Source organism: Pagrus pagrus (assembly GCF_965226575.1).
Source record: "Pagrus pagrus genome assembly, chromosome: 11".
Lineage (NCBI taxonomy): Eukaryota > Metazoa > Chordata > Actinopteri > Spariformes > Sparidae > Pagrus > Pagrus pagrus.
Window position 1 is genome coordinate 3,921,749 of NC_140195.1, and position 12,827 is coordinate 3,934,575.

At 44.7% G+C, this 12,827-nt stretch overlaps 2 protein-coding genes across 2 annotated transcripts; one reads left to right on the top strand and one right to left on the bottom strand.

Annotated features, from left to right (window-relative positions):
* Positions 1–564: 564 nt before the first annotated feature.
* Positions 565–7,733, top strand: zbtb39 (zinc finger and BTB domain containing 39). The gene is made up of 4 exons (XM_084368006.1): positions 565–651; positions 2,067–3,299; positions 3,383–3,742; positions 4,579–7,733. Exons 2-4 carry the CDS (start codon positions 2,103–2,105, stop codon positions 5,551–5,553), a joined length of 2,532 nt encoding a protein of 843 aa, XP_084224132.1. The 5' UTR covers positions 565–651; positions 2,067–2,102; the 3' UTR covers positions 5,554–7,733.
* Positions 7,734–8,168: 435 nt separating this feature from the next.
* ackr5 (atypical chemokine receptor 5) lies at positions 8,169–11,549 on the bottom strand. The gene is made up of 2 exons (XM_084366773.1): positions 11,458–11,549; positions 8,169–9,853 (listed from the first exon to the last, which is right to left on the bottom strand). Exon 2 carries the CDS (start codon positions 9,848–9,850, stop codon positions 8,759–8,761), a length of 1,092 nt encoding a protein of 363 aa, XP_084222899.1. The 5' UTR covers positions 9,851–9,853; positions 11,458–11,549; the 3' UTR covers positions 8,169–8,758.
* Positions 11,550–12,827: the final 1,278 nt, after the last annotated feature.

Consider the following 12,827-nt stretch of genomic DNA (forward strand, 5'->3'; position numbering starts at 1 on the left):
ATATATGTGTAAATATGTAGATATGTATGGTGAGGGGTAAGTGGGTGCAGGATAACGCATACTTACTTAAATTATTATACCATAATTAATTAATTATGGGAGTAGTACATGTTTATAGAAGACAAAATAAATCAATATATCGAGGTATACAATTAAATTTAGCAGGACATATTTGGTTATAAATTATATGTATTTGTATGTTTATATATTTTATTTATCTATTTATTCATAAGTTATGATTAAATAAGGAAACCCATACTGAGTTATCAAGTAATTAAAACTGCCTGTTTTCTTATTCAATCAATCAATCAATCAATCAATCAATCAATAAAAAGTATTCTACACCAGGTGTCCAGTTTTATTAACGTCCTTGCTTCTGTAAATATTAATTAAATAGGATAAAACCCTTTTAATCATGAGCATCTATTAATAACTTGGTTGTTTCTGAACCTTCTTCCCTGCGATGACTCATCCGGACTGCAGGGGGCGCGTCCAGGGCGCTTTTTGTTGACATACGTCATCAACGCGCGACGGCCGATCAAAAGGGATGTAATTACTGTAATTATCAGATCCGTGGACGACCACCAGAGTCCCCTTTGAAAACATCTGAAAACAGGAGCCTCTTCGTCACCTTCAGACACCTTTCAATGGGTGAGTCATAGTCACGAGACCGACGGGACGAAATAACGTGTCGATGTATTTTTTAAAAACGTGTAAATGTGTAGAAATCAGATGTGTGTGGTTGAGCTGTTGGTGAACAGAGTTGCCACAATGTGTCTGGACTGTCTGGAAACACTGGTTCAGCTCGGTTAGCTTCGTGTTGGACCGCTGCGAGTAAAACCAACGTGTAGAAGATAAAACACAAGGAGTCTGGTGTCATTCTGCGATTCATGGGAGCAAATGTGTTTGTTTATGTTTGTGTGGACGTTAAACCAGAGCTTCATTCATCGCTGCATCACTGTCTGTCCTCACACTCCAGTTACAAATTAATTTATTGTAACAAATGTTTGTCCTGAAGTGTTTTAAGTTCTTTAATGCATCTAAATCTGGTGACAATGCTCATGTGCCAGCTGTCTGTGTTTGTTAGTCTGTATTTCTAAATATTCAAACTTCACTATCAATAAAATCAGACGTTTATTGTTCAAAGTAATCAAGTAGTAACTGAAAACAGCGACTAAGATGTCAAAATAACGTCTTATCGAGTTGATCTGATCTGAAACTAGAGATACTGAACCAGAGATGACACTGTTGTAATAAGGTTATTTAAGGTAAAACAAGCTGATTGTGCTTTGTTATTGTTGTTAGTCTTTGCTGATGCATTACAGGACAGATTTATTTGTATAGCACCTCTCAACAACAGGGCAATTATAAAAATACATATAAAAAAAGGGATTTTAAATACAAGAGAAGATAAAAAATGTGTTGTGTGGTGTGAAATATAAATGTGGTAATGCTGGCCAGTAAAAGAACTGAGGGTTGGAGCGGATCTCAAGTTTTCGGGGAGTTTGTTACAGATTTATGTTGCATAAAAACAGAATGCTGCTTCTCTGTTTTTAGTTTTTCCAGTCAAATGATCTGAGTCAAACATTAATGTAGAGCAACAATTTGTAACTTCCCAGAGAAAGATGGTTAATTGTTACTGACGCTGTGGGTTGGTGTCCAACCTGAGCTGCCAAACCAAAGTGTCGGTACTGTGACGACGCAGGCAGGAGACTCAACAATCAACTCTTTCTTTCTGCGGGAAGTTGCATTTTGTTAAATGAATGTTTGACTCAAGAAATGTTAGGAAGATTCCCACAGTTCTCATTTTTTATGACTAATCTACGAGAAGTCTGTCTGATATGTCTGATTTAAGGGTTCTTGGATACATGGTAGTTGCTGCATGGTAGTAGATCTATTTAAGATATCTAGAGGAAATTCCTGTATTTTTTTATATTGTAATACAGTTTATATATCGCAGAAAATCAAACTTTGCAATGTCGGTTTTTTCAATATCTTGCAGCCCTTGTATGCACCACACATATTCTTCTTCCGCTCTGCTCTGACTGTCTCGTCTCTTCCTGCAGTTGCACTGTAGCCCACCAGGAGCTGCAGCAGCAGGGATGAGGATCCGGCTGCAGGGTCCCGGCCACGCTGCCAGCCTTCTCGCTGAGCTCAACCGCTGCCGACAATCCCGTCGATACTGTGATGTGTTCCTACAAGTTGGCAACCGCACGTTCGCGGCGCACCGTGCGGTGCTGGCTTGCGCCGGGACGTACTTCCGCAACCTGTTCGCTCGGGCTCCGGCCTCGTCCACCACTGCCTTCTCTTTGGAGTTCATCTCCCCGGCCAACTTTGAGAGGGTGCTGACGTTTGTCTACACGGGGGACATCTTGACTGATCTCATAGATGTTGGGGTGCTGTATGAGTTAGCTGAGAGGCTGGGCATCAGTGAACTGGTGAGGGCTTGTCATGCTACTTTTCCTGACCTGCAGACTTCTGTGTCTGCAAACTGTAAAGCAGCCGGTTCTGGAGATCTCCCCCTGGACTCCAGCATGGTGGCTGCTGCGGTATCTGCATCGTCTGCGTGTTCCTCTGCCGCCTCCTGCTCATCTCTGTCTTCGTCTGCTGCCCCGACACCCGCCGCTGCTCCCTCGCCTCTCTTCCTAACCAGGACAGCGAGGGACAGCCGTGAAGCTCACACTGGAGCCCTGTCTCTGGACCTGAAGGCAGAAGACGTCCAGTCTCACATCGGCTATGGGCAGATGGCGGCAGATCATCAACCACCAGAAGGACACAGTCTTTTAAGCAGCAGCCATTCCAGTCAGTGTGATGGCGTGCTGCCTCTGGGGCCAGTGCTCCAGCTGAAGACGGAGCAGGTGCTGGAGGAAGAGGAGGCAGGAGGCAGCTGTGATGGTGACAGAGACAGACGAATGGTTTCAGAGAGCGCGGGAAGCTCTCTGCCTCAGAGCAGCGATGCTGCACCGTCTGACTCCTGCTCCTTCCCTGACTCCTCTGCTCAGCTCGGAGCTGAGGCCTGCGACCCGACATCATCCTCAGAAGAGCCTCCGGGCAGCCTGGAGGGAGCACCACTGGAGGGCAGGCTGACGTTTGGAGAGGTGGAGGATGAGGACGAGAGGGAGGCTCTGCAAGGTAATGGAGCGATGGAGGGCACAGAGGAGGAGCAGTGGAGACAGCTGGCAGGCGAGATCATCGAGCTGAGCGACGATGAGAACTTCATGGAGGAGGCAGATGAAGAGGATGATGAAGATGACCTTGTGTGTGTTGAGAATGGAGGAGGCGGGAACTCAAGCAGCCAGGTAATGTTTGTATTCATCAACACTGAAACATTTGGGGTGAATCTGAGTCCACGCAACAGAAATAACGTTCTTCTCTCCTCCAGGTGGCGGGGAACGTGTTGTCATGTAAAGCCTGCGCAGTGCCTCTCCCAGTTGAATCGGCTGCCGTCAGACGACACGCCGAGACCCACCTGACGGAGCTCGGGCTCTGCAGAGTGTGCGGAGCCTCGTTCCAGGACCGTGCCGCCGGTGTCACCCACTGCCTCTCGCACGTCGGGGTGCAGCTCTTCACCTGCGACATGTGTCACTCGCATTTCTGCAGCCAAAACAAACTGCTGCGCCACCACCGCCAGACCGCCTCCAGTTACGCAATACCACAAGGGGCGCTGACCGGCAGCGGCCAAGGCCTGAGCTCAGAGCTGCAGTGTGCCGTGTGCGCCAAAACTCTCAGCAAGGACTTCCAGGTTCGTGTTTTCTGCACAGTTTCAGGTCACTTTTATACATTTGTTGACAATTATGTTATATTAATAATAATAATAATAATAATAATAATAATAATAACTAGAACATTTGTAAAGACATTTTGAGTGTGCCTGATTGTTGGTGCGTATTCCAACACGTTTATTACCCCCGGGCTAAGTAAGTATTAATAGATGTAGTGCACATTAGTTTTCCACCATTATTCATATAATATAATAATATGACAGTATTCAGAATTTGATACAGGTCGTGTAAACTGCGTATTCAGTTTGGATGTTTGAATTAGGCTGTTTTCCAAATGTAGCATTTTCTCATAAAGACAAGTGGGATATGTCAGTATGAGGCGCGCTAAACTCCTTCCTTCAAAAACCGGAATATTTTGTAAACGTAGTCAGTGAGAGAGAGAGAGGGAAGGACAAAATGGCCGACAGATTGTAGGTATTTGCAGGGTCAGGCCCACCTGAGAGAGAGAGAGAGAGAGAGAGAGGGAGAGAGAGGGTGGTATAGAACAATAATCAGTCTGCGTATGTGATTGGCACATCGGGCACACAGAATGATAATAATAATTGTATTAAAAAAATGTGAAATTAAAATATCCTTTCTTTGTTTGAACACTTTGAGCAAATAAAATGGAAAGCTGTGTAAAATGAAACATACAGCGTGTCGAGGCGTCTGTTGTTTGTATGTAATTAACACCAGAGAACTGGTTTCGCAGAGAGACATCTGACAGTAACTGAAATCAAGAATATGGAATGACTCTTGAACCAACTGTTTCACCCTCTGCTCTGCTCATTTCATATTTTGTTTACCTCCTTCACAGACTGTCAGGGACCACCTGCTGAGCCACGTGTGTGCGCAGAGCCTGAGCTGCGGTGTGTGTCACCTCCCCCAGCTCTCCCTGTGCTCCCTGCTGTGGCACGCCCTCGCCCACCTGTCTCTGCCCGTCTTCACCTGCCCACACTGCGCCCGCTGCTTCGTAGAGCGCTCCCTGCTGGACAGACACATGGCTGCGCACGCCGAGGAGGCGACGGCTAAAGAGAGGGAGCTGAGGGCTTTCAGAGTCGGGGCAGATGGAGCGGGTGGAGGTGGGAATGCAGGAGCGGAGGAGTTGCATTGCTTCCTGTGCCCGCAGACTTTCCGCTCCTCCTCTGCGTTTCAGTACCACCTCAGCCTGCACACCACCGAGTCCCTGGGGAGCGGTGGAGGCGTCGGGGGGCAGGGCTGGCTGGGCAAACGTAAAGCCGACCAGTCTCTGGAGTGCCCTCCGTCCTCCTGCTCCTCCTCCTCTCCACGGGAGGTCGGCGGCCTCGTTAAAATGAGCAACCTGGGCTTGGGGCTGGGGATGGGCTTCAGCATGCCGGAGAAGTTCTTTCAAGGCTCGATGCACAGCCTGTCCTCTGGGATCCTGACCAACGGGAGCACAGGGCAGGACGGGGGAGTCGGAGCAGCAGGCGTCCGTGGGAAGTGGTACCGCTGTCGCTACTGCGGTAAACGCTTCGCCCACTCGGGGGAGTTCACCTATCACCTCCGCATCCACACCGGGGAGAAGCCGTACCAGTGCAAAGTCTGCCTGCGCTTCTTCAGAGGCCGCTCCACCATGATCTGCCACCTGAAGACGCACGCCGGCGCTCTCATGTACCGCTGCACCGTCTGCGGCCTTTACTTCTCCACACTGAAGCTGGTGTCGTCACATATGGAGCTGCACAAAGACCACCTGCCCCCGGACTTCAACATCGAGCAGACCTTCATGTACAATGATCACTCGAAAGAACCGCTGCCCACCATGGACACCTGATCAGCCTGGTGTCCCCTTTCTTTCCCTCCTCTGACACTTCCTGTGTGTCTGGTTGTTGTGGACCACATACTGCATATCATAGAGTAGGGCTGCAACTATCGATTACGTTTTTGATTAATCGATTAATCGTTTAGGTGTAAAATGTCAAATAATGACTGTTGCAATAGAGAGCAGCAGGGATGATGTATGTTTGTAGGCCGACCGACCCGGATGTTAGCATCATCCTGGTTCCCTCAACAAAAAGCTTGTGGGTTTCTCTTAAATTGGATTTTGAATTATTTTACAAAATAAGCTCTTAAATTAATGATGCTTAATGACACTTGATGTTTTATTAATCCTCACAGATCAACACCACTTTTGTGATTAATGAAGCGTAAATATACCAGAAGTAAAAAAGGTACGAACTACGTCGTGGTAGCATGACTTATACACACTTTACTTTAAACTGATCAATCTGCAAGTCGTAAACTTAAAGTTACAGTAGTTTGCAGCTGAAGTCGTAGATGAATCATCATGTTTGGTATCATAACGTTTTATGTGCCCGACAACCTCTGTCGTCTCGCTTGGCCGCTCGTTAGCAACCGTTTTTTTTAAAGGTACGTAAAAATAATTTTTTGTGTGAAAAACATAAACATCTCTTAAAGGTACAGGTCACCCAAAAATGAAAATGTAGTCATGATCTACTCACCTTCATGCTGGTGGAAAGTCAACAAAACAGCGATACAGCATTGTCCTAAACAACCGAAGTAGCTGGAGACTAGATTCCCAGATTGATTTGAAAAGATGTTATTTACACCATCGGCGGTTGGTCGAGCTCTTCAGATACAACGTGCGCAAATGATTTTATCTTATCAGCTACAGTGAAGATTTCATCTTAAAAAAGGGTGTAAATGACATCTTTTCATGTCAGTTTGGGCGCTCTGGTCTTTTGGAGACTTGTGGAGCCATTTTCTGTTTTCTGTCTGTTGTTTTTTATGTTTTAAAACAAGTCACGGTTGTTTAGCAGAACACTGCGACGCTGTTTTGCTGTGAAGCTCCAAAAATATTTTGTGGACCACAAAACTTCACCTGGCTTTCCATCAGTATGGGGGTGAGGAGATAATGACTGAATTAAATATTTTGTAGAACTTATCCTTTAAGCCTGTGTCAATCACAGACCTTATTTTCTAGGACATCTAACTGAAAACCCATAAAAAAAAAACCTCATTGACTTTGAGACGTTTTTTATGACTCATTCCTGCAGCAGCTCTGTTGCCCTGAGTCTGAGGTGAAATCTTCAACAGTCCAAAACCCAAAGATATCCAGTTCAAAAATTACATTTAACAGCAAAAAAAGCTGCAAATCCTCACATTTAAGAAGCTGGAACAAGAGAATGTTTGCATTTTTTAATAATAAACGACCTGAACGACTTAATCGATTATCAAAACTGTTGCAGATGACTTCTCTGTTAATCAGCCGATCGATGGATCGTGTCAGCTCTGTCATAGACGTAGACTTGTAGAATGTAGTGGACATATTACCTGTCAGATGCTGTTCACTGATTCAGCCGGTGTTGGAGGTCGAGTCTGCTTGAACCAAGATTAAAAAGTCGCCACACGGTGGCAGTGTATCCTGTTGTGTGTCAGTGAAAGAAGGGAAGCTGTTTGTCCTGCAGCGCTCTGAACAAGTCTGTATCTTTATAACTTAAATACCAGGATAGGTTTTTATGTCAGTGATTGATGATTATTACACTGTTATTAAAAGTAGCACCTCATTGTAGCATAGAAATTATTTTCTTATATTTGCAGTCACTATTTTCACACACTGATTTTTTTAAATGTCTTTTACAGTTTTCACGTCACTGTTGCAACACGACCAGCCACGTAGAAAAGTTTTACTCGCCCGTCACTGAAGCATAAAAACATGTTCTCGATGTTTAGAGAGAAAATGCCATTTAGTCAGACGCTGTGTTCACGTGTGGAGAGCGTGTGAAGCATGTCGTGCTGTAAAAACATGATATTTAAGTGCCCATCACATTTTTTTTTTTGTGTAATACTTGTGTCTTACCTCATATTTATGACAGCAGTGTAACTATTTATTTTTATGCCTTTATACATTTCATTATCTGTTTCTGAAACAATCTATGAATGTTGGTCTTTTTTAAATATTGTTTTTAAAAAGAAATAAATAATAAAAACGCCTCTAGGAAAGACTGTTATCACCCCTCAGTGATTTTTTAATCTGTTTTGGTTGTGTTTTCCATCCATCATCAGAATTTCAGTGATGAACTTGCAGAATTGCGCGTCGTATCGTGACCCCTCCCGCTTCAAGAACTCGTGACCTTTAACCTTTTTAAAAGCCTCATCTCTTCCTGTTATTGTGCCATCTGTGGACTGACACCCCCCCCTCTCTTTCCTTTTTCTGCCTTCTTATCATCTGAACTGTTGAACGTGACACATTCCAGACGGAGGCAGAAGTTAAATGTAATAAAGAGAGGAGAGATAGCCGAAGTGCAAGAGCAGCAAAGTGCGTCGGTAACATAAACACAACAAGCTTCCCAACATGCATGTTCCCTCGAACTCTTTTTATTGCTCTAATCTGGTGTTATGATAACAGAGTAAAAAAAAAAAAAACAACTCTCCAGCTGAAGCCGACGGACTTTTATTGCATTTTTTCTTTTACAAGCGACAGCAGGCGTAGACGACAGCAGCATCCAGAAACAGATAAAAAAGCGTTAAGTAATGTGCACTTTTTATTTATCCGTTAGATTTGTGATGAATCAAAAAACGCTCGTCTTTTCAGTTACATTTTCACATTTTGCAAGATGTTTATGTATTTTGCCCTTATCTGGCGCTGGAGGATACAGCAGACTTGTTTACACACATTCCTGGTGTGGCACTACTCTTCCCCCCCCGTGCTGTGCCATGAGATTTAGGAAGGTTGCCATGAGTTCCTGTGGGAGCTGAGCAGCTTTGAGGGGGGAAAAAAAAAAGAAACATTTCCTGCCTTCCTCTGTTTAAAACGGTGATCAGATACATGATAAAACAAACAGGAAGTGGATTATTAGGTGTTTTGGTGAGAACCATCCGTTACGCAACAGACGGCACGATGAGTCTTTGACCACCAGAGTGAGATGACGTGTAAAAATCTTCACCTCCGCTCTTCTGAAGCACCAACGCTGGATTCAGTTCTGTCAAATCTTTTCTTCACTTTAAGCCTCTTTTTCTTATGAGCCGACATCAGACTGGCTGGTGCTGGCGTTACTCAGCTTGCGTTGCTTCCCCGGGTTTCCCCCGTCTCCGTTGAAAGCGTTGGGCTGGGTCCCTGCACCCAGCTGGCCCTCCGTTCCCTCTCTGGGTAGGTACGTCACCACAGTGTTGATCAGGTTGTTGCGGAAGCTCTTGCTGAGGAAGTTGTAGAGGATGGGGTTGGCGACGCAGTGGAACAGAGACAGGCTCTGCACCACGCTGAACGAGAAGTAAAGGACTTCCACCGTGTTGCAGCTGAAGATGTAGGGGTTGATGTCGTCGATGATCATCAGGAACATGACCATGTGGTAGGGCAGCCAGCACATGACAAACACCAGGGAGTACACGTGCACCAGCCACACCTCCCGGCGGCCCTGCACATCCGGCGCAGTTTCAACTGCGCGAGCGATCAGCACGTTGCAGGTGATGATGACGGCGGCGGGGCCCAGGAACTGGAAGAGCAGGCACAGGAACTCCACAGTGACGAACCACTCGATGTAGTGGTGCTCGGGCATCATGTAACAGCCGGGCTCGTCCCACTCTAGAAGATCCACGTGGACGTTCTCCATCAGAGCCAGGAACAAGGAGAACGTCCACAGGCCTCCGCAGAGCACCCAGCGGCGACGGCCCACCACAGGGAAGAAGGCGGGAAACGTGGGTCTGGTCAGGGACAGATAACGCTCCAGGGTCATGAAGGCCAGGAATAAGGAGCTGCTGTAGAAGTTGACCACATAGATGAGGTTGGTGACCTTGCAGAGGAAGCGCCCCCACAGCCAAACCTTGTCCATGGTCACCTCCATCATGAAGAAAGGCAGGATCACAATCACCATCAGGTCCGACAGGCTCACGTTGATGATGCAGAAGAGGACCCCGCTGACCGAGTGGCGTCGATGCCAGTTGACCCAAACGACCAGCAAGTTCTCCAGCAGGCCCACCATGAAGACGAAAAGGTAGAGCAGGAAGAGGGCGACGCGCCGATTGTTGGCATCCAGCTCGATGCTGCACTCGTAGACGAACCACGGTGTGCCATTGAGGTGGTCCAGTGAGATGTTGTGCTCGTGGGCGCTCATGGTCTGGAGTGAGAAGCAGAGGGAAACTGTTTCATATCTGGACATAGTTCAGGTTTACTTCGGGGTTAATCTGATTATGTTTTCAGGCATTACATAACAGAAACACAGGAGGAGGAGGAGGGTGGCAGACGTGCTGGGTTGAAATGTTACTCAAATGACACAACAGGTTGTTTAAAAAGCCATTTAACAACCTACAGCAGAAAGTATCAGTGTCTCACTGTCAGTGCATGCTTGGATTTGTTGACTCTGCCTAGTAACAGGTGATGCACAGGGGGTTGCACAATACAGACTTTATTAGCTGATCTGATAGATCTGATTATTTCATATTTTTGTATTCTAAAGCAACAATATGTAGCTTTTTGATCTTAAAACAACAGCTTCAAAGTCATTCTGATGGCACAGTGTCTGTAGTGGTGCTTCCATAAAGCATTTTGAAGAATATCGCATTAGAAATTTTATGGAAACTTCCTCGAAGTCCCAAAAAAGTTTGTACCGTCGCTTGAGGTGGTTGTTGTCTTTTGCAAATCAGAGTTAATGCGCAAAATGATCGATGGGAAACAGATTTTTGCCGAATAAACTCTAAACGTTCAGCTCACATGACTGATCAGCTGTTTCCGCCGTCTGCATCCACGCGTGACGTGGCCACTTCGCCTACGCCGCGTCATCCTCTGACGAAATTACGCTTTACGTAGCCGAGTTCATTCAAAACAGTTTGTGGAAACGCACCAGAGTCGCATTTTGATTTTTTGCAAACTTTTGCTTAAAATTCCCTTTTAATTTTATGGAAACATGGCTTCAGTCTCAGCCACTCTGCCCCCGTCACTTGTTTCTGCACTGTAACTTCAGCGAGAGGTCGGATCACCTACACTTCGTCTGACAAACTGTTACAGACGTGGGATTTGTGTTAACGACAGAGGTGTTGCACTCAGAAACTATGGGGGGCGCCAAATTGCACAAAATGCCATTATCTACATAATGTTGCTTTAAAATGAAGTTCACAACCTGTAGTTTATGCAGACCTGACAGTAAGAAAGACTAAGACTAAGATGATTTAATATCCAACAGCTCTGATTAGATTTGTGTTAAAACGAAATCCCTGCTGGAACAAACGGCAACGACGCTGCACGGCTCTACCCTTCTTCTTCTTCTTCTCTGTGTTAACTGGCGTATCACAAACAAACTTCCTGCTGTATCAGAGTTTTTAAGTTTGTTCATATTATTTCTATTTATCGGCTAGAATCCCACTGATACCGATAAATAGTCAAAAATGAAAAATTCCTAATAACGAGCCGATAATTTGTCGTGCATGTTTATGATTTAACATCGCGCCCTATAACGCTGTAGGACAGTTTGAAAAAACAAAATAAAGCAGCTGGACCAGATGTATTGTGTCTTTTAACCCCTACATCACCCACAATGCAACTCAACCACTGACATTTTGGAGATTCGGGGGTATGTTACACTAGCAGCCGATAATAAAGCCTCCAGCCTGCAGAAATCCTCCCCAAGATCTGTACAACCAGTGGAGTTACCCTTTCATATGTACACATTTTAGTTGAAAGCAGTTTCAAGCAAGTCTTTTTATAAAATACTGTACTTTCTCATACCGTGCTGTGATGATGAGCGTGCTGGAGATGAAGAGGGCAGCTCCCTCCTGAGGTGAGTTTTCTGTGTTGAAGCCTGCAAACACAAGATGAATCCTTCCAGCTCTGATGTTGAGGACTATCTGAGCAATCAAGCAGCCACAAGTTTCTACCCTCCCATTTCTCATGAACACAAACACACACACACACACACACACACACACACACACACACACACACACACACAGACCTAACAGGACATCCTCAGTGAATACTGGGGAGTGGTATAGACGTCCAGGGCTACACAGTTAAAGGGAATGTATGTTAATTTCCAACTTGGGGAGTTGGTAAACTGTACACAGACAGAAAAGTGTTCAGAGAGTTCAGTCGTTATCTACTCAGCCCCGTGTTGATGGAAAGTCAGGTGAAGTTTCTGGAGCTTCACAGCAAAACAGACTTGCAGTGTTCTCCTTAACAACTGAAGTAAAGAAACCAAATAAATATAAAATGGCTCAGCACGGTCGAGCTTGTGCATTTACTTCTGACGGGATGCACGCTAACGCTTTTAGCTCAGCAGCTACAATAAAGATTTCAGCTCAAATAAAAGGTGTAAATAACGTCTTTCAAATCAATTTCAGATCTCATGTGCAGTGAAGAGCCATGTTGTGTTTTTTTTTAATCTGCTTCAGCTGTTTAGGAGAACGCTGCAACTCAGTTTTGCTGTGAAGCTCCAGAAATGTTTTGTGGACGAGGAAACTTCACCTGACTTTACATCAGCGTGAGGGTGAGCAGATGGTGGCTCAGTTTGGGTGAACTGTTCCTTTAACAAAGAACAACCACTTTTTCCTTTTGAAATACGTGATATAAACAAACTAAACAAACAACCTTTTGTTTTGGAATAAACTGAATAATTTCATACTGTTTTCCTTTGTTGATCTGTGGCGGACCCTGCCACCTTTCTAGCTTCAAACAGTGTTCTGGTGACATTATTTTCCTCTGACAACAGCTTGTTTATTCAGTTATGGAAAAAATAAATACTGGGCTTGTATTATTTACTCATTAATATTGCAAATATGTATGTATATATAACTACGTGGTGCCCCTTTAAAGACAAAACATAGCTGTATGCTACCAGCAGCTCTTTGAGATTAAATGCTAACACTGTGCTAACATGCTCACAATAGTAATGTTAGCATGCTGATGCTAAACAGGTGTAATGATTACCATATTTACCATCTTAAAGTGTTAGCATGCTAAAATTTGTGATTAGTTTTGCAGGTATTTGTTTACAAATTGGACAAAACTATATATTTATTATTATTATTATACTTTATTTTATTTCATCAACATTGTGTAGTTTTTCATAATTTTATTATTGTTTGTTTTCGCTTGTC

What these genes read in the sequence shown, in the direction of transcription:
- zbtb39 (XM_084368006.1), top strand. Translation starts at nt 2,103, where the DNA reads ATGAGGATCCGGCTGCAGGGTCCCGGCCACGCTGCCAGCCTTCTCGCT. An exon ending in GCGGGAACTCAAGCAGCCAG is followed by an intron (nt 3,300 to 3,382) that starts GTAATGTTTGTA and finishes TCTCTCCTCCAG; the next exon opens with GTGGCGGGGAACGTGTTGTC. An exon ending in CTCTCAGCAAGGACTTCCAG is followed by an intron (nt 3,743 to 4,578) that starts GTTCGTGTTTTC and finishes CCTCCTTCACAG; the next exon opens with ACTGTCAGGGACCACCTGCT.
- ackr5 (XM_084366773.1), bottom strand. Translation starts at nt 9,850, where the DNA reads ATGAGCGCCCACGAGCACAACATCTCACTGGACCACCTCAATGGCACA.